The sequence below is a fragment of the Centruroides sculpturatus genome, unplaced genomic scaffold, assembly GCF_000671375.1.
Source record: "Centruroides sculpturatus isolate CEXI.00-Female unplaced genomic scaffold, Cexi_2.0 scaffold1737, whole genome shotgun sequence".
In the NCBI taxonomy this organism is placed as follows: Eukaryota; Metazoa; Arthropoda; class Arachnida; order Scorpiones; family Buthidae; genus Centruroides; species Centruroides sculpturatus.
The window spans coordinates 60647-83445 of NW_019385959.1; the positions used below are offsets into that span (position 1 = coordinate 60647).

A 22799-nucleotide genomic window follows, 5' to 3' on the forward strand; every position below is an offset into this window, starting at 1 on the left:
TATTCAAGTTACTTCTGCAACTTTAAAAGATTTACATCCAGGCACTTCTTATGCAGTTCAAATTCTAGCAGAAAATGATGTAGGTGCAAGCACTCCTTCACGTTTAGTGCATTTTCGAACAAATGAAGAAGGTAAAGTTTAGAAAAAAGTGAATCGAGATTATTCTTCATTGATAATGATTATTTCTGTATGTACAGTAGAGCCTCGATTATCCGACCCAATTGGGGACTGGGGTTGGTCGGATAATTGAAAAGTCGGATAACCGAAAAGTATGAAAAAATCCATTATTAGTGTAGTATATTATTATATCCCATGTAATTAGTATATTAGTATATCGCTANAATATTCACATACTATTCATAAATAAATATATTGAATTGATTTATTTTAAGATAACATTGCATTCATTGATGGTTGAAGATCTGTCACATGTACCAACATCAAAATATAGATATCTCATGAAATCTACTGAAAATCCATGCCAAAAAAGAATTAGATCAAGATCAAGTTTGAAGCCATCATTTATTTCCACTTCCTGTCCTAACATGGGTTATCCTGAAGCAAATCTTTTTATTAATCAGTGTTCTTCACTTCCTGATCATCTGAGCACTCAAAATATATTCAGTCTGCAATTAAATAAATTGCAAAAATTTGGAAAGACAGGTGATATTATTATTATTATTATTTTTTTTAACAGATTGGACATTCTTTTACATACTCCAGTCATTATATTTCCATCAGCACCATATAGTCCCGATGTTCTTGTTGTTCATCTTGGGCAGATTACCGTCAAGAATGATCATACAAATTCCACCTCATCAGATTTTAATGATTTATTAAATACTAGTACCGTAGCAGTTGAAATTAGAGACATGAATCTTTTTTCCCTCAACATCGAAGAAAATATAAAGTTATTAGAAAAAACAAAGGTTAATGGGAATCAGACAACAAATTATTCAGTTTTAGATATATATAATAGCTCTAAATTTGGTAAACCTATACTTCATAATACAGTGATAGAAATCAATACGAAAAATACCATATATTCTATAAATACCAGTTTAGTAAAAGATAATGAACAGTTTTGGCCTGGAAGTGATATAATTAATGATTTTTCTCCTATTGCAAAGCAGAAAAAATCTCTCCTCGAGGTAATTTAATTTAATACTTACATTAATTTTTTTATTTAGTTTGATTCATTTATGTTATAGTAATTATAGAGTAAGTTATTACATGTATAATATGGTATCAATGTATGATTTTTTCAATTTATTAATTTATATGTTGAAATAGTCATACATTATCTTAACAAATCACTCATCACTTCAAGAAAAACTCATATAAGCAGAATTTTATTTTTGAATTCTAAAGTCATGCTTAATGTAAACTACATTTTAAATGCTGGATATATTTAAAATTAAAACTGCAAACTACAACTTAATCCAGTAAAGAACAGAAATTTAATCACAAAGTAACATTTTCAACCTTTTTAAACCTGATGATGGCCTTTGAAAAGTTTGAAAGTATTAATTTGTCATTAAATTTTTGTTCTTTACTGGATTAAGGTGTAGTTTAGAGTTTTTAAAGTAAAGGCATGCTTACTTAATAATAATTCTGTTATAAGTATTTTATATGAGAGCAGTTTCCAATAGAATGCATTCAAAACTTCTAAATGCGAGCAAAAGATTTTGTAGATTCAAAATAATGTTTTTAGAAAGTTTATAGAATTCTGATTTAACATTTTCTTTTTATCAGTAATTTAAAAAAATGATCTAATTAAGCCTTGAGATAAATTATTTTATTTTAAATAATTAATTTTTCAGGAGAAAATATTTTATATATTATTTAAAGTACAAAATACAAATGTTTTTATTTGATATAGATAGATAGATACAACATAATAATAGTGATGTAATTGAGAAAATAATTTGGTAGTTTAGGATTTTTACATTTGTCCAGGGTATTATTGTTGATAGTTGACAAACTTTATGACAGTTAGAATAGAATGTTATTGTGTATTTTAAGTTAATTACTGTGTTTTCTCAATTCTAAAGTGTATCTAAGTGTATCTATTTGTAGACTTTTGTCTCAAAAATTGGAGTGTGCATTAGAATTGGGCACAAAGTTGACTTAATGAAGCTTCATTTGCTTTGTTTACTCTTTGCTCTGCTTGGCACTGTATATATGTATTGTGTTGTCAGCATAGACTTAGTATGTGTTCCTCCCACTTGTTTTGGTTTTGGAACTCAAATAGTATAATTACAATTTGGTGGTCTTTTGAACTACAGCAAGTCAAGTGAACAATATCCAACAGATAAGTCTCTTATGAAGCTAAGTTTAAGCAGAGAGTTATCAGCAGCACTGAAGAACATGTATACAGATATTTCAGTGCAATACTCTGTATTTGTGCTACTTGACAGACCCTTCATACTTGATAATGGAGTCCATAAATGAATATATTCAGAAACATTGTGAAGCACTGTGAACATGGAAATAAATGTTTTTCAAAATGAGTTTATTGCTGTTTAAATATATTAACTTTTTGTAGCTGCATGTTTGGTGACATAGTGTGTGCATTACATTTGCAAACTAACTTTTTCAGGTGCACATTAGAATCAAGAAAACACAGTAGTTAAAGTCTAAAAAATAAATTTTTGGAACAGGATTATTATTTCTCAATTAGATTGTTTTATTTTGTCCATATTTTATTTTATTACATTGTTATTAATTTATGTAAAATTCGTATTAATATTTAGCAAAAGACATCAAAAGAATATTTTTAGAATTTGAACTCGGAAAGGCTAGCAATTTCATAATTCATAAATATTTAAATTTTATAAAAAAAATTAATGAACATTTTAAACTACCTCAAGAATTAAAAACATACATTAACCAGAAATATTATCTTGTGTACAAAAAAACTTAATTATTGTGTGATGATGGTTGAAAATCTGAATTCTTTCTAATATAACTACTAAATATTGCTGTTACAGCTAAAAAGTAATATTGTATTTCAGTAATTAAGAACTATTTAAAGTTTAGACATTTTTTTTTATTTAAATAAATAATATATATATTTTTTTAATTTCAGATTTGTGGTCGTGTTGTAACTCCTCTAAAAATAATCCTGACAAATTCTCAGTATAACCAGGTATTGGATACTTTACATAACCTGACATTTAATGCAGCTGATGATGATAAAAGTTCAACAGAAATATTTCTTGAGGTATATTTTTTCTAAATACAGTTATATTTTGAAATATTTAATTAAATGTACCAATATTTTAAATGTACTGTGGTACCTTGGTACTTGAACTTAATTCATTCCAGAAGTCTGAGTACCAAATGAATTTTTCTCACAAGGACTAATGTAAATTAGATTAATCCATTCCAGACCCATAAGAGTACACTTACAAAAGCATTTTAACTAGAACTTAACACAAATTAAACAAGAGCCATAAAATAAGCCATTAAATAAATAAATAAATAAATAACCATACAGAATAGTTCAAAACCTCTTAGAGAACCTTCTTATATAAAGGTTCTAAAGATGATAAGTTACTGGAGATTTGTATAAGAAGGTTCTCTAAGAGGTTTTAAGTAGGATTTCTCATTTCCCGGTCTTTTGCTTGTCCCGGGATTCTGGGATAAAAGTGAACTGTTTCCCGGGATCCTGGGAAATCCCGGAACAGATTTAATTATTTTTAAGTTATACAAAATATCATGAAATCAAATGATATAATTATTTTTCGTTTTTTAAAGTAGTTTAATATGTTCTGTAACCTCCAAAATCATATTAATAATGCTGTGTAAGATATATAATAAAAATTACCTTTGAATTACATAGAAATTTTCACAAATAGAAAAAATTCATTAAAGTTTGCTGGAAACTGCNAGGACACAACCTTGAGTGCCAACCTTTCCAAGGCACTCCACAAAAGAATCAGAGAACGGCATCTTACCGAGGTCACAGGGATGCTGATTTACATACAGAACCCGAAGAAGTATGACCAAAAAGTTAGAAAGCTTTATCTTTCACATGCAGAAAAAATGTAATGTGCCAGGAGATGAAAAATATGCTGAATTGTGTAAATACATATGTAGTAGAACCAGCAGCAATGGCAGAGGATATTATGGAGGTGGAAAACAATGATTCAGATAACCCGGATTCCCTGAATTTCACATTGGAACAAGAATTAGAGATCCAAATATAGCATGAGAAAGAAAACTTCATGAAACGTAAAGAAACTAGTACGGAGAAGGATTATAAGTTATTAAAAAAGGAAATGGCTGTTTATGAAAGTGAGGGAGTCAGACGTGAAAACTTATCTTTGATTTATCATTATTTGATGACACTGAAACCAACTAGCATAAAGGCAGAAAAGGCCTTCTCTGCAGCNAAAGTGAGGGAGTCAGACGTGAAAACTTATCTTTGATTTATCATTATTTGATGACACTGAAACCAACTAGCATAAAGGCAGAAAAGGCCTTCTCTGCAGCGAAATATATATGCAGTTCATTAAGAAGTAGGTTGGGAGACAACACCATCAATACCATTTGTTTCTTGAGATCCTACTTTTATGTAAGAAGTTTTACTGATTTATAGTGACCAGTCTAAATAATAAAAGTTTCTTAAGTATTTAAAAAAAAATGTTTTTATTTCTTTTAAAAAAACCCATAAATTTCTGGATAGATAGATAGATAGATAGATAACACTTTATTGCACCAAAAAACATCCACACATCATTCCAGTTGGATCCGTGCTGGATCCAGCTGGAATGATGTTGGTCCAGCAAAAATCCAGCTGGATTAAAAACACTGCTGGATTGCAATCCCTAATTAAATTATATACAGTAAAATTTTTCTAATTCAAACCTCTAACTCAAATCTTTAACTTGCAGAAAACTTAATATAGGGATTTAACATCTCCAACTTGAATTGCTTAACTCGAATTTTCTCCAAGTCAAAGTTTTTCATGATCCCTGATACTGATTTATGTTACTTTCAACTTCACTGACTTGAATTTTAATATTTATTCTATCCAAAATGATCCTAATTATCAAATTTCCATGAAATTTTCAGACAGTTGTAACTACTCTTTAACACCAATTTTCACACAATGCTCCAGTCCAAAGTGAGNGAAAAGTTCTGCTACCGAGAATGCCCTTTCTGATTCAATTGATGTTAGTGGAATTGTCTTTAATGCATTTAAGAGAAGACAGATGTTATATGTTTTTTTCACCTATAGCCTGGAAGATTTCTAGTTCATTTTCAAGATTGTAGTACTTCTTTTGCTCTCTAGTATTCTTGATTTGTCTACCTCAGCTGCTTTAATAGTGGCATCAAGCTTATAGCTCGATAATTTAGCAATTTGTTTGGCTTTAATAATCAGGTTTATGAAGAAAAACTTCATACTTTCAGACTTCATATTCGTTTGTATCCTTGCCCAATTTGCACAACCTGGCGTTATGCAGTTATTGAAGTTACTGGACATGGTTAAAAATTAAGACAGCTTAAGCACAATTATTCCAGATATTACAGGTTCTGACAAAAAATTTTTAGAGTCCTGCCACAAATAAGCTATGTATTGATTATTGACTATTTGTGACATGCCATAATGAGGGAAAATTAAAAAAAACTAATAAATGAGTTTAAAATTAATAAATACAAATGTATTCTGACAGTTTATGAGTTAATTATACTTTCTATTTGCAAAATTTCCTCAACGTTAACACAAAATAGGAAAAAAGTGAACTTTTAAGAAATTTGTGGAATTTCCTGGAATGAGAATTTCCCGGGATATTTCCCTAGTTAAAAAAACAACTGTGATCCTGGGATCTGGTTTGAGAAACCTTAGTTTTAACTATATCCATACAGAATACAGAGTAGCAAAACATGCCTATTAATTTTATTGGGTTGAATTTTTTGAGTATTTTTAACACTGTCATTACTTAACATAAATATGTGATTTAATTAAAGCAGTTGTTAAATTTAGCACACTGTTGCTAATGCGTGATTGTATTCTTTGATTAGAAGCTTATTTTAAAACTTCTTACTTCATATTTAGTTTGCTTAAAACAAGTTGAAATGTTTGTAGGAGAAATGCATATCAGTTATATTAAGCTTTTTGAGTTTTGTAAAGGATATAATGCTATATGAACAGTAAAAATATGGGGTAAAAAGTATCATAATGTGAATGGGGAAGAGGCTCCCAAATTTTAATATCCTTTCCATTGTTTATTCTTTAGTTCAGAATTTCCCAGATGAAACTTTCATTCAGAAAATTTTGAAATAAAGGGCAAACAATGGAAAAGCATCAAAAAGCTGTCAATGAAGAAAAATTACAGGAAGAAATTGTTAAAAATTGACAAATAACAGCTGGTGGACTGGCAAGAAATCACAATCTGTCAGACATGTATTGTTGAAACACTTCATTGACTTGGAATGGTAGCAAAACATGATAATTGGGTTCCATACACATTAAAATAAAAAACAAACTGGATTGAGTATAATTTTTTTGGTAAAGATAGGCAACTACAGTTTCACTTTTTTTTAAAATTAGTACACATTTTTATCATAGAAAACATTTTAAGAATGATAAAAATAAAGTTAAAAGTAAAATGTTTGTTGTTAACCAAAAATTTGTTCTAGCAGATTGTGCTTGTTTGGTCAAGTACCAAGAAATTTTTTCCCAAACATGTGTTCATATACTGAATTGTTCAAGTTTGGTGCAATTTGAGTACTGAGATACCACTGTATATGAAAAAACAGATTTATTTAGATGTTTAAAATTATGTATCAGATTTGAAGTTTTTGACATTTCTCCTTCAAGAAAGTGTTAAAAACGATGTCTCTCAGTAAAAATACATAGAAGAAACTAAAATGTCTTCACTTTTTTCATGTATAATCACCAGAATGTGACAAAAAGTGAAGACATTTTAGTTTATTTTTACTGTGTAAATATCATCAGTCATTTTTAATTGAACAATGTCACTGTTTTCTTGAAGTATTCGATGTTCAAAGCCTTCACTTAAAGGTATGCATTTAAACTGTTTTCTATATGCCTGTTTATATATAACTAAAATTCTTTTCCAAATGTATGAGATTTATACCAAGAGCAATGAGTATTGCCACATTACATGCAAATCATTAGTAACAGAAGAACATGTGTTATTTGGTAGGTAGTACCATCTCTTGTTGCACCCTTGACTGACTGATGACATAGCTATTTATCACATGATCACACAGATGTAAGACAAAATGGCTGAAAGTGATGTTTTATTCCATCAGTATTGCTGCTGTTATATTTCTTGTGAGAAGGGCAATTTCAGCAATACTGTTTTTTTAGTAAATCCTAAAATATTATTTAAAAATTATTTTTATTGCTTTTTGGTTTGCTATAAACTTCAGCATGCCTGTGAAGAAGTGTGCATGAATACTAGCAGTGTTAGAACGTAGTTGAAGCATTTTTAAGGAGGGAAACACAAGTATTAAAGATTAGTATTATACCAATTATCCTTAAACTGTCCAATTGAATACAACAAGAAAAGGGTTGATGTGATCATAAGGAATGACATTTACTGACCAAAGACCACAAAAACATTGCATCACAACTGCTTGATAGATATTGAAATGAAGAAGTTACTTTGTTCAATATTGTGGCAGGTGACAAAAACCAATTTTATCATTTTGAACCNAGGTGTGACTTTAAAGATCAAAATAAAGAAAATTAGATTTGTTAATACAATTCTAATTTTATTTTGTTTAATCACAAATAAAATATCAAATGCATGTAAATGCAAACTGAAATGACTGACATTTTAAACTTTAAGGAAAAATCTTGTAAAATCGACAACATAATTTCTTCGTGTAAATCTGGACGATCGGAAACCTTTTATGCCAATTATTAATAATTGAATCCACTCTCCATCGATTACACTTATGAGTTTATCTGAATAATCATCTGTTTTCACATGGGAATGGATTAAAACTTATATCGGGCTTCTGTATGATTTTGGAATTTAATTCAAAAGCTTTGCTTTTCCTATTGCTATTCACCTTTATTCCTGACAATACACAAGGATTCAAACGACCCATATAAAATACTTTTGTTTTTAAACACCAGAGAGTGATCATCAGGTAAAAAATGTGAATACACAGTTCATAAAAATTATTGCAAAAATGCAAAGAATCCTTTGCATGCACATATAGGACGACCTAGGTTTTTGAAGCAGTGAAAAATGAATAAAAATCTCGTCTTATATGCAAGTAAATATGGTATTTTATCACAATAACTTTTAAGCTTAAAAAATTTTTTTAGGTTACTTATTGTTAGTAAAATAATATAATAACTACTTGTGTATAATCTATTGTTATGATTTCTAATTTTTAAACTTGTTCAATTAACAAGTGTTTTCCAACATCCAGAATATTATTAGATGTTATGTTTGCAGCTAATGATTCAAATAACAAATATAACATTAGTATATTAATAAATATAGTAATCTTTCAGTTGACATGGTTAATGCATCCCAGAAATGTTGTGCACCAATTGAAATTATACTAATTGAATGCACTAAAATATTAAATATAATCAATACAAACTAATTAATCTCAAGATTTGTTGATCAGAAATGTTTATTAACTTTCTTGATAGCTTTCTTCTTATTGTTGATTTATTAAAATGTTAGCAGTGTGTGGCACAATTACACTGCTAATATACATTTGATATATATTTTGTATTAAAATCTTTTTATGTTGCAATGTTAATCATATTTGTTTTCATTATAGTTACATATTTATAAGGATAGAAGAGTAGGGGGCTTTACTTGTCTGTCCAAAAATTTGTGATGCTTAATTGATTCCAATCTGCCATTTCTATTGTTGTTGTTGTTATTTTTTTTGGATGGATAAAGTGTCATAATGATTTTAAGCTGTGTTTTATATAGTGAGAGTAAATTTAGGAATCAGTGTGTGTTAATAAAAAAAGGAATTATTTTAAATTAATGACATTGATTAGCTATGTGTAAGATGGACATTTGGGGAAAAAATTTATATATTATAAAAATTTAATTAAAAAAATTAAAGTAATTTTTTTAATGTAAACTTTATAAAGTAGAGTAGAACTGCACTGTAACAAAACCATATGTACAGCCATCATTATTCTTGAGTAGGAATCATTTTCATTTCAAAACTATAAACATGAAACTAATTAGGAAAGTTTTTAATAGATATATAACTATTATCAGTGTATATGTAGATTATGGCAAACTTTTAAATAAAAATGTGTTGTAAGTAATCAATTGTTGATTAAATCTTTAAAGCAAGAGAGAAATAATGGTGGCAGTTCTAGTTTGATGGAGTTTGGAGTTGGATTTGTGTGATTGGTAGATCATGTTCCATAGATGAAACTTTGATTTTGTTTGGTTGTATGACATTTTTTATGCTTATTCCACTATACAGCTACACAGTATATATCTATAATCACACAAAGTGTAGTAAAGATATACTGTATGCAATATTCAAAAGTTTAATGGTAAGATTATAAAATATAAATAACAAACATGAAAAATTAGGCGCATACCAATCCAATATTCTGAGAAAAATTTGGCTAATTGTTGGCAGACACATAGATGACACATGACAACAGATGACCAGTGGCAACACAAATGATTTAATTTCATAATGTTAATAGATGTTTGAATAACTTTATGGCCAACATTTTCTATTTGGACAATTTTTGGTGATAAAATTCATTATTATCACCAAATTAATCATATAATTAATATCTGAAATAACATTTAAAAATTTTAAAAATATTATTGCACTCCTTATATAATAAACAAAAATCTGGAATTAGATTTAAGCCAAATTTTTAGTTATCTAATGATCTATAAATGCCAATTTATTTCTTATAATAATATTCATAAACATTTTCATTATAAAATATTAAATTATTAAAAAACGATAATTGTACAAAATAATGGTTAACACTACTGTTTGTAAGTGGTTTTTGATTGGGTTTCTCCAGTTCTATCCTAGCAGTGTTCTCATTTAAAATCATTTATATTACATTTAATTTGTTATTACTGTTATTTTCTAAATTAATTATAAATTAGCTCTGAAATAATATAAATATCTTTTTTTACTATTGAACACAAGACAGTGTTATTATTAAAACACTTGGCATTTATCCACTTTATTCAGTTGATACGGGCACTTTTACACGTTTCGGGCGTATAGCCCCTCATCAGTCAACTGATAAGAAGAAACATTTACATTAGATTATTACATTTTTTAAAAATTATATAACGATTCTAAAACATGTAACTTTTAAGACATACCATTTAAAAAATTCAATGACACTCGTACAGCACAAGTTATTATTTACTGCTGTTAGGATAAGTTGATAACAATGATAACATAAACCTACATACATTAAATTAAAAAATAAAACACTGTATAATTATACACGCTTATACTGATAACGCACATAACTATACTAATTTTTGTGTACAATTGTTTCTTACTGTTAAGTAGCCGTGACANAAGAAAATTGAATACTCTGTTCGACTAGTTGACGATACTTTTGTTGTGTCTTTCTGCGTGTTTGTTCTTTATTTGTTGGATGGTGATTGTGTTAACCATGGTCAAATGGGCGAAATAACTTTTTAAGAAAATTTAAATGTTAATGTGATTTTATTTTAAAGTGTATATATTATGACTTTGAATGTGCTTGACTTGAGTAGTGAATGAATCTTGCTTAAAGTGAAGTTGGAGTTTATTAACTGGTTGTATCACAAATGACCTGCTGTTTATTCTTGTCTGACTACTGCCGTATAACTTTTTAAAAATTAGTGTTGTTTAAAGAGATATCTAATGATCTAAATGAATATTCATTTGTAGACAATTTTAAATATGTATATTTAGTATCAACTGAATAAAGTGGATAAACGCCAAGTGTTTTAATAATAACACAGTCTTGTGTTCAATAGTAAATAAATATGAAAACACGGTTTCAAAAAACGAATAATATAAATACCCTTAAAAAATTTTAAAAGTTACCTGATAAAATATTAGATTAAATTTAATTCAAACCAAACAATCTGCCAAATTATCAGGTATTATATGACTAATTTAATGATTAGTAACTAATTAATTAGTTTCTAATCATTAAATAATTAGGCAGATCATTTGGTTTGAATTAACTATAAATCAGATTTAGAGATGTTGATATATATTACATTAAATTATTCATTGATATTTAATATTATTGATTTATTAAAAAATATTCACATACTATTCATAAATAAATATATTGAATTGATTTATTTTAAGATAACATTGCATTCATTGATGGTTGAAGATCTGTCACATGTACCAACATCAAAATATAGATATCTCATGAAATCTACTGAAAATCCATGCCAAAAAAGAATTAGATCAAGATCAAGTTTGAAGCCATCATTTATTTCCACTTCCTGTCCTAACATGGGTTATCCTGAAGCAAATCTTTTTATTAATCAGTGTTCTTCACTTCCTGATCATCTGAGCACTCAAAATATATTCAGTCTGCAATTAAATAAATTGCAAAAATTTGGAAAGACAGGTGATATTATTATTATTATTATTATTATTTTAATAATATCAATTTTCCATAGTTTTATTTTTGAAAATTGAATAAGTGAAAAAAAGACAATGAAAAATAAGTTACTAGTTTTTTTGTATTAATAAATTTGAAATAATTAATCAAAATTAGCTAGAAATTAATCTAAAAAAATTTAGCAATGTTTAATTGTTAATTTCCAACTGAGAATAATCAACAACACTTTCTATTAATGATTTTTTTTAAGCTAATTAAATTATTGCAAAACTGGAGGAAATGTCAGGAAAACTAAAAAAATTCACATCTTAATGCAACTCCAGTAATACAAGTTTAATAACCAATGATTTCAACCTAATTTGATCGGTCTTCCTCTGTTGTTAAATACATAAATAAAACTTTTGTTTTTTCTTGTTTAAAAGTTTACTTGTTTGGTATTTATTATGTATTCAACAACTGAAAAAGACCTATTAAATTAGGTAAAAGATATTCTTGTTATTATAAAGACACTGAATATGCCTTACACACTTTTCCAGTAATTAACGTTAATTAAAACAGAGCTGACAGAGGAACCACAAATAAAGCCATATTTGTGATAAATTGTTTTCAGATTATCAAAATAAGGACATCTACCATTATCAATCCAAAATTGAAGCGGATTGGAATCTGAAGGCTTGATAGGTTGTTCGATATACTGCTGAAAAGCAATAATTATGTTTGCTGTTGAATTATTTGTATTTGGTGAATGTCTACTCTTTCGTAAAAATCAAAAAGATCGGGTTCATTATATAGGCTTATTTCTTTATTTTCTTGTTCATTTTCAAGTCCAGATGGTTCAGTATCCATTGAAGTTGAATTTATTCTATTTGCAAGTTCATTTGTTATTGCTTTTGAAAAATTTATATAGTTCTCCTTAAGTTGAAATGCAGGGTTCTTGAATCTAAAAAGGATCTAAAATTGTTGAAATGCCACATACAATTTGTGCTTTGTTTAATTTTTTCTTCATTTAATCTTTTGATTACTTCTCCCTTCAATGATTGCAATAACTTTTTACTACATTCTGTAGTAACAGAATTTTCTAGTGTCTTTAGCTTGATGTGAAGTCCATGAACAATTGAAGATATTGCAACATACCTATCACTCAAGATGCTGTTAGTTGCTTGTTTAAAAGGTTCCAGACAATTTTTTCATCTGTCAGTGGCAAGAGAGATTCTGGTAATGAAATAAGAGCGAATCTTAACATAATCTCTTAATTCCAATAATCTTCTTATCATATTTAAATAACTATTCCAACAAGTTACTACTTCCTGAGTAGGGATTGCAATTGCTGGATCCCTCATCCAGCAATCCAGCTGGATCCAGCACATTTTTCGGCCTGTTGGATCCAGCACCTGGTGCTGGATCCAGCAATGCGGATCCGCAAATACTCAATTAACTTTCTAAATAAAGGCGCAAAAGTCTATATTGTCAGCCTTGCTGCTTTGCTACGTGCACTATCGCTCGGCGGTGAGAGCGACGTTGCCGTTCAGTGCGGCACGCACTACACCCCTTCTCTACACAGCACCCCCCACCTTTTACCTCTACTGATCTAATTGCCAGTTGACTTTCCGTTCTCACTAAACAAAGTGTCTTCGCGCTAAATAAAATAAGTAACTCCTATCCTAGTCCTGGTGCATAATTCTAATTTACGGTCGGTTGTGACATCAATGAATCACGTGACGGAACGATCGCAGTTTAAACTGACCGTAGAATCTCTCTTCAGAAGAGTCAAGTATGATAACTGCTGACACAACCCTGAAATTTGTCTTAGACAAACTAAAAAGCCAGGACACAACCTTGAGTGCCAACCTTTCCAAGGCACTCCACAAAAGAATCAGAGAACGGCATCTTACCGAGGTCACAGGGATGCTGATTTACATACAGAACCCGAAGAAGTATGACCAAAAAGTTAGAAAGCTTTATCTTTCACATGCAGAAAAAATGTAATGTGCCAGGAGATGAAAAATATGCTGAATCGTGTAAATACATATGTAGTAGAACCAGCAGCAATGGCAGAGGATATTACGGAGGTGGAAAACGATGATTCAGATAACCCGGATTCCCTGAATTTCACATTGGAACAAGAATTAGAGATCCAAATAAAGCGTGAGAAAGAAAACTTCATGAAACGGAAAGAAACTAGTACGGAGAAGGATTATAAGTTATTAAAAAAGGAAATGGCTGTTTATGAAAGTGAGGGAGTCAGACGTGAAAACTTATCTTTGATTTATCATTATTTGATGACACTGAAACCAACTAGCATAAAGGCAGAAAAGGCCTTCTCTGCAGCGAAATATATATGCAGTTCATTAAGAAGTAGGTTGGAAGACAACACCATCAATACCATTTGTTTCTTGAGATCCTACTTCCAGAAAAGTCAAAAAAATAACAGAAGTGATTGATTTAATTTTATTTAATCCTTTAAAATACTTTATTCAAGGCAAGACTAATATTTTATAACTTCTACTCTAATTCTATTAAGTAAGAGTTTTTAACTTTTATTCTATAAGTATTTAGTAGGCTAGGCTAGACAATTTTATTGTTAAAATTAGTGAGAAACTGAGACTATCTAGTTAGTTAAATAGTTAATTAAATTAATGAGTATCAGTATCTTAGATATATGATGATATGAATGTATGTGATTCATGATTGTGATAATAATAACTAACTACTAGACTACTAGTAATTACTTACTCACTACTTTACTAACACTAATAATTAAATTATTTATAAATAACTACAGACTGATATGTAGAGCCTATATAAGAAAACTGGTAAGACTGATAGCCACTTAGCCACTGATTATCCGTCCTTACATTATTATAATATAATATATTAATATAAATTAATTAGTAAAATTACCTTTGCTATTATTTTAACTTAAAGATTACATTATAATTATAATCTAACTAAACATTTAAAGTTAATTATTTCTATCTCAAGTGTTAAACCGAACCAAAGTTAAGTTTACTACCTAAATGTGTAAGAAGTTTTACTGATTTATAGTGAGCAGTCTAAATAATAAAAGTTTCTTAAGTACAGTATTTAAAAAAAATGTTTTATTTCTTTTAAAAAACCCATAAATTTTTGGATAGATAGATAGATAACACTTTATTACACCAAAAAACATTCACGCATCATTGCAGCTGGATCCAGCGCGGATCCAGCTGGAATGATGTCGGTCCAGCAAAAATCCAGCTGGATTAAAAACACTGCTGGATTTCAATCCCTATTCCTGAGTTACTTTATTAGGTGTTTTTCTTTGTACAGTTTGGATATCTTAAAGTTTATCAGAAGCTTTGGTTAAGGTTTTAAAGTGAGTTAATATTTCTTTATATTTTTTTTTATTCTTATCTGTTCTTCATCTCCTAATAGAGTATCTTGAACAACAAGGTGTGAGCAAAATGGTAGATTCTTGATTTTAATAATCTGCAAGCATCTAATATGTTGGCTGCATTATTGGTAGTTATACATATGATTTTATCTTCTAGAGACTATTTTAAAAAGCTTCTTTCAACATATTTGCTATATTCTCAGATATATGAGCAATAGACACTATCAGTGTTTCAAGTACACATAATGTAAATATATCATTAAAAATAAAAAGGCTTGTTACAGTTAAATATGACTGATTATTTATAGAAGTCCACATATCAGTTGTTATGGATACATGTTTCACTTTATTGGTCATAACTTTTAATTTTTCTGTATAAGTTGGGTACAAGTATGTTGCTGATATATTTTGGTGTGTGTAGTTTATATCGTGATTCTAATTTGTGTATAAATTACACAAATCTCTTATCTTGAACAATAGAATATGGTTGTGAATCACATGCAATGAATATTGCCAATTTTTTATTTATAATAGTTGCCCTTTTGCTACTGATATTGAAAACATCGTGATCATTGATGAAATATTGGCTTACTTTTTCTTGTCGTGTCATTGATCACTTCAATGATGAGTTTTCTAAGTCTCAAGCTTTAGATGTTGAAGCTGAGTCATCATTATTGCTAATAAAAACTTTTCTAAATTTAACAGAATGCAAACGCTTTATATGATTCCTTAAATTTGTTGTTTCCTGATGTTTTGTACATATTTTTTACATAAAATACATTTTGCAAGTTGTTTACCTTTCTCATCAATTTGGGAATACTCCCAAATATTAGATTTTTTTCTGACAGACATTCTACAATTAAAGATAACAGAAATATTGTTTTCCTTGACAATACTTCAAACTACATGGCTAATTGTTAAACTTAGAAAGAATAGATGGTGCTTTACTCAAAGGTGACAATATTAAAAAATTTTAAAACTAATTTTAAAATATGATGATAAAAAATGAATATTAATTTCATGTGAAAAGTACGACAGAAAACTGAACTATCAATAGTGATGACATTTTTAAAATATCAATAGTACTGATGGTGATATAGTATCTGAGCCCTAGTTTCAGCTTCGACTATTATTGACAATCTTGTTATTAAGTTATATTGATAGAGTTATGTTAAGGTGTGAATTTTTTAGTTTTTTAAGATAACTTTTTGCATCAAGTTATTTATTATTTATAATTTCAGGTCATACATTGAATTTTGTAAGTAAATTATTTTCTTACAGAAAATTATTTATCTGTACTGATCAATATTTAATTATATGCAGAAAAAGTAATTTTAAAATTAGAACTTATAAAATCCAAATTTAAAAATTTTTAAGATTATTAGATATAGTTTTAAAACTGTATTGAATAACATTATAAAATTTGAAAAGAAAAACCATAAAATATTTTTTAAAAATATTCTAAATAATTAATTTCTACTGTTTTATTTTATAAATTGTTTTATACTTAATATTTTGATAAATTGATCGTGTAACATTTTCATTATAGACTTATTGATTTTGATATACAGGGTGGGCCAACGAAAACGAAACGGTAGAGTTATCGTGTTCGTCCAAGCAAATCGCTCGGACAGGTCGATTTTATTCTCAAGGGGGAATAGTTTTTCCTTGCATATGTGGTCCAGCTTAAAAGGTTTTTTTTTTTTATGTTTGTTAATAGTTTTTGTTACTTTTTTCCAAAATAAGTGTTTGTTTAGTTAATAAAAAAATGAATGAGTTTTTAAAATTTTTTGTTGTCTGTTGTATTGAACTTTATTGCAGAAGATGTTCCCCTTGAGAATAAAATCGATCTGTTTGAGCGATTTGCTTGGACGAACAGGATAACTCTGCCATTTCATTTTCGATGGGCCACTTTCTATATTAATACAATATGGAATAATTTAAGAATAATTATCAAATTTTTTGATTTAATGTTCTGAGATAATTTGTTAATATTTTTTGTTATATTTAAGTAATTATATTGTATAGAGTTGCACATGAGAAAGTAGCCCTATTCCATTTCAAGTTCTGGTGTTAGTGTATTGCATGGAGTGAGTGAACTACATCAGTTGAGTGGAATATTGTGCTGAATAAACAATGGTGTCCTGTATTGTGCAAATTACACACAGTATCAGCCATGCAATCCCTGCCATTAATGTCATTATGCTACACAAGGTGTTTCAAACAATTCAACATTTAGATAAAAATTACATCTCAATTCAGTATTTCCAGCAAAGAAATTCAATCTTCTAACGTTTTTGGCCACTACTTTATTGGCCCTCATCAGGAACTGCAAACTGAAAAAATTGTTCTGTAAATAGAACGTTGTTGTATTCTAAGTTTAAAAGTTTTAAATAATCTCAAATACAGGTTGTGACGTATCCTTATATGACATATATTCATTTTACAGTTCCTGACGAGGGACGATAAAGTAGTGGCTGAAAATGCTAGAAGATTGAATTTCTTTGCTGGAAATATTGAATTGAAGTGTAATTCTTATCTTCATGTACAGTTCCAGTTTTCTAGTACAGTTGGTGTTTATTGTTTTAATTCAACATTTGCAGCTGTTTATAGATGCAACAGGTGACCACTTTCAACATCTTTCATAATGATACCAGCAGTTGACTTCTGTGTTTATTATTGGGCTACAATTTGAAAAAATTGTAGGCCTATAAATTCCCACTGTCATCTGTCTGTTTTTAATCTCGAAAACGGAGTTAGATAGATGAAAGACGAGACCAGATATTGAAACCTTAGGGGAAGGAGGTCCCAATTAATTATATAACAACTTCCAATGCAAACCAGAAGTCATGTTATTTCAATTCAGAAATTTTTTTTTGTAAGGTGTTAGATAACTGGCACAACTCTATTGTTAAAGGAAAAGTATGATATACAGGGGCAAGCCACTATTAATTTGACTTGGAGAGCATATATTTTAAATGAATTAAAAATATGATTAAAATTGCAACCCAGCATTGTGATGATGTCAATAAATAATTGCTTCTCGTATTGTTGTTTCTCTGCTAGGTTAAGAACTGGAGCTACTTTTTTGTGTGTCATCCTGTGTAAAAATAACATATTTAAGTTGATTAAAATAGTAATTTTTTTTTTATTAATAGGTAATTTCAATGATACTGTCACAAAAGAATGTTCAAGTTATCCGAATACACCTCCACCTTCTCCATCAGGATCAGCTGAAATGAATTTTGACGAAAATGCTTTAGTCCAGATAAACATCACTCATGTTGATAAAAGTTCTTCAATTTTTTCAACAAAATATAATAATGTATGAATTTTTATTTATTTCATGTACAAATATTTTAAATAATTGATTTTTTTAAATATTTTCATTTTGTGTTAATGACAGAAATTTTATGCAGTAGATATTTTACTAAACTACATTCCATATAATTAATTATCTTAATTTGAATATACATATAATATACAAAAACCATAAAACAATAATAAATAAAAATTTGTTTTATATTCAGGGTGTCTTATGCAAATTTTTAACAAGTGAAGTTTATTTTAATACGTATTTTAAACAAAATACCAAAAATCTTTAAGCTCCAGCACCTTAAACTAAATTTTAATTATGCTAATGTTTTCGTCCATGTTTAATGGTCATCTTCAGGGTATTTGAAGAATATCATCATTCAAACAAACAAAATTTTTTTTTAAAACTGTGGAATGATTGTTAAGAGTCAATATTCAGATCAATTTTTACATAAAAGGCTTGTTTAAAAATTATAGGAACACTCCAAAGTAGGATTACTAAATACAATTGGTATAATTCACTAAAATATAAAAAAATGGGTCAAGTTGGGGAGGAATAAATTGAGTCACATGCTACAGGATTTCATAAAATGTTTTCCATGCTTAAGAGTGTGTGTCAATGTCTTTATAATTGACAGATTTGGCCTTCAGGGATGATTTATGTAATTTTAATTATTTGAGATGCTTCAGGTCAGCTATCTCACACAAAGGTCTCAAGATCCTGTCTCCCTACAGGTTCATTTCCACATTATTCTCCATTGTATATGCTGCTAAGGCCATCACAAGATGTCTCTTCTTTATGGTTATGGTTATCTCATGTTCCCTAATTCTCACTTTGAGAGAACAAGAGATGGCTCCAATGTATTTTAGACCTGTGTTAAACCTGCAATCCTTGATTAGAATACTATATAATCCCAGGAAACACATCCAAAAGACTCAATGTCTTCTCTGAAGTGGTCGGTTGGGACTTGCCAAACTGTTGGTAGTTCCTGTCCCCAAATTAAAATTTGCTTTGAAAGGGAAATTTGTCATCTCAAAATTTGCTTTTGGATTCTTGAAGTTTTAATCAATTTCAAGGATCCAAAAGACTTTATTGAGGGAACTAAACAACATTCCAAAAAAGATCTTTTGATGAAAAAACACAAATTACTAGTGTGTGCAAAAATTTGTATAGATCACGGAGGAGGAGTGTATTGAAGAAAACACTAAATTTACTTATATTTCTGTCAAAAACTTTTTTGTAAATTCAGTTCTTGAACTTAGTAGATAAACCTTATATTATCATAAAAATCTTAACATTTTCAGTTCGTTTTATGAAATAAAGATAACATAGTCAAAAGATTAAAATATGTCTGCTTTAGGAGGAAAACATGTTTTGTTGATTTCAATATTAAATGTAATGAGACATTGAATAACTGTTTGACTGAAAATATTTTTTAATTTAAAATTAAAAATTATATTTTATTGAGTTTTATAATTAATTTGATTGCAAAGTAAGATACATGACTTGGTAGTTTAATGTTTTAATTAATTACACATTTTATTATAGTTTTATATTTTATATTTGCTTGATAGATTATTTTAAAGGAAATCTTAAGTTAAGAAAAATTAATTCTTATAATTTCTTTCTATTTTTTCAGATTGACAGAATTATTGATATTAATTTTAATTGTCTGGAAACTATTGTTAATGTACAAACTTGGGTTATGGTGTTAGATTTTTTCAAAACAGATTCTTCAAATGTAAGAACAGAAAAGAGTTGTGCTAAAAATTATCTTGAAAATAAAATGAAAGGTGAAGAATTTTTACATACAGAAAATGGTAATTCATTTATTATTTTATTTGTTAAATACATTTCATATAGAAATGTTTTAGTTAAATATTATACATGATAAGTAGATCTAATTTATTTAATAAGAGTGATACTACACCAGGGTGAAGTAAACAACAAACCTACCGGGGAGACTGTTACCGGTGTGCTTCTGTTTTTTCCAAGAAGCATACCATTAACGGGCTCCTGGTACATTTGTTGTTTAATTTATTTAATATTTTATTTTCTATTATAACTAGAATTTTATTTAAATATTTTGAAACTATAAATTTTTTTATTAACCACAGTCTATGGGGTCCAGCTTAAAAGGTTTTTTTTTTTTATGTTTGTTAATAGTTTTTGTTACTTTTTTCCAAAATAAGTGTTTGTTTAGTTAATAAAAAAATGAATGAGTTTTTAAAATTTTTTGTTGTCTGTTGTATTGAACTTTATTGCAGAAGATGTTCCCCTTGAGAATAAAATTGATCTGTTTGAGCGATTTGCTTGGACGAACAGGATAACTCTGCCATTTCATTTTCGATGGGCCACTTTCTATATTAATACAATATGGAATAATTTAAGAATAATTATCAAATTTTTTGATTTAATGTTCTGAGATAATTTGTTAATATTTTTTGTTATATTNAACTTCATCTTTATTTTTATTTGAAAGTAAAAATGTTTTTCATAAAGTGTTTGTTTTATAAATTTAGTATTCTATTTGTTAAATCATTTATGTTTCTTTTTATTTTTATAGATTTATTATTTTATTGTATTTTAATATATACTATCCTATGCTACTTATTTTATAATATCATAATTCACATTACATTTATGTTTATTTAAATATTATCTTATTCTTCTATCATCAATTCAAATTATTGTTTATGAATAACATAATCAGTTGTTTATAATATCTGCAATTTGTTGACAGATAAATTGTTTATTTATTTATTTATGTAGACAATTTAATAAATAATTATAAAGGTTGGAATATTTAAAATTACAGTATTTACTCTTTTATAAAATTTTTAAATTGCTATCTCAAAAACTTAATTTTTTTTTACAAAAAAAAAAGTAGTTCTTGTTAAAGTACTGTTTACAAATATAAAATTGTAGGATCCCTCAATATACTGTAGCTGAATAAATCTGTTATATAACATTAGGTAGACTGATACTAGTTGGTTTTTCTTTTGAAGAACTGATAATCTCTGTTCATGTACATGGAGGTTTTTTAATCTTTTTCCATAAAATTATGACTGTGTATGTAGGAAGAGACAGGAGACTAGCCTTAAGTTTCTTTTCTGATGCACCTTTTCTCTTTATTGCCTCTTGTTTCACTTGGATTCTCAAACTGTCATAGAATGTTCATGAGGACCTTCTGAGATTGGCCCTTTTTTTATGGCAGTTTTCTCTAACTTAAATCTTTGATTATATTTTTTTCAAAGCACTTGATAGTTTTGATTGTCATCATATTTGTTTTTGTAGTTCCATCTGACAGAAAATAATTCTCATTTTTCTCTAAAAAGCTTTTTCTTTCATTTAATTCTTGACACTGTGTATGTCTGTTCTAGTCAATAAATTTCCACTTTTCTGGCCTGCACAAATTCCTTGGTTTTATGATGTGGCTGTCTCACAAAATAAAATAAATTGTAGCATTTATTGAATCAGTTGACTTAAATTGAGCATCACTTCTTCTGGCATTGATTATTAATTAATTTAATTGTTCAAAATCATAAATACACAATATTAGTAATTACAGAAAAAGATGATAATGATGCTACTGAGGACAAAGAACACAGATATGTAATTGGTTATCTTGTAATTGTTACAGTACTAAGCTGCACTTTTCTGTAGAATAGTAATTACTAAAAAAAGTTTCATTATTGCATTAGTTGTAAGCAAGTTTTGTATTTCTTTAATTATTAATCTTTTCTAGACACTATAAGTTTTCATTTTTAATTTTAATCTTTTACTAAATGTAGATTTCCAACTTAGTCAGAAACTTCATCTTTATTTTTATTTGAAAGTAAAAATGTTTTTCATAAAGTGTTTGTTTTATAAATTTAGTATTCTATTTGTTAAATCATTTATGTTTCTTTTTATTTTTATAGATTTATTATTTTATTGTATTTTAATATATACTATCCTATGCTACTTATTTTATAATATCATAATTCACATTACATTTATGTTTATTTAAATATTATCTTATTCTTCTATCATCAATTCAAATTATTGTTTATGAATAACATAATCAGTTGTTTATAATATCTGCAATTTGTTGACAGATAAATTGTTTATTTATTTATTTATGAAATGAAATAAAATTAAACGTAGTGAGTGATATATAATATTAAGATTAAATACTTAAATATTTAAATTATGTATAACAGTTATTTTTATCAATTACATTCTGCTGTTATTTAAATTAATTTAGTTATTAACTATTTCAGTATTGTAAGCATCTTAAGATAATTTTTTAAAAGTTCATATTCTTTATTAAGCTTTTTTGATGTTGTATAAGCATGTAAAAAACCAAACTCAAGTTATATTACTAATTAAATAATCAAGCTGGGTTTATTACAAAGCTATATTTTGGGTAATTAATTAATTAAGCAAATATTTTAAATATAATTTAAAACGTTTGCTTAAAATAATGTTTAAATATATCGATGCAAATTTTATTCTTTCCTACT

The 22799-nt window shown here is 27.9% G+C and overlaps 2 protein-coding genes across 2 annotated transcripts in view; both read left to right on the forward strand.

Annotated features, from left to right (window-relative positions):
* Positions 1-22799, forward strand: part of LOC111612811 (vacuolar protein sorting-associated protein 13D-like) — a 132431-nt gene that overhangs the window by 59790 nt on the left and 49842 nt on the right. Inside the window, exons 22-27 of the mRNA XM_023354068.1 lie at positions 393-628; positions 698-1151; positions 3092-3151; positions 11338-11608; positions 18134-18300; positions 19931-20111. Of these exons, the coding sequence (XP_023209836.1) occupies positions 393-628; positions 698-1151; positions 3092-3151; positions 11338-11608; positions 18134-18300; positions 19931-20111 (1369 nt within the window). The remainder of the gene's footprint in view (positions 1-392; positions 629-697; positions 1152-3091; positions 3152-11337; positions 11609-18133; positions 18301-19930; positions 20112-22799) is intronic.
* LOC111612810 lies at positions 397-3256 on the forward strand. Its single transcript, XM_023354067.1, has 3 exons — positions 397-663; positions 698-1151; positions 3092-3256. Exons 2-3 carry the CDS (start codon positions 873-875, stop codon positions 3239-3241), a joined length of 429 nt encoding a protein of 142 aa, XP_023209835.1. The 5' UTR covers positions 397-663; positions 698-872; the 3' UTR covers positions 3242-3256.

Coding starts and splice junctions, on each gene's coding strand:
- LOC111612810 (XM_023354067.1), top strand. CDS start 873: ATGAATCTTTTTTCCCTCAACATCGAAGAAAATATAAAGTTATTAGAA. Junction 1,152..3,091: donor AGAAAAAATCTCTCCTCGAG/GTAATTTAATTT, acceptor TTTTAATTTCAG/ATTTGTGGTCGTGTTGTAAC.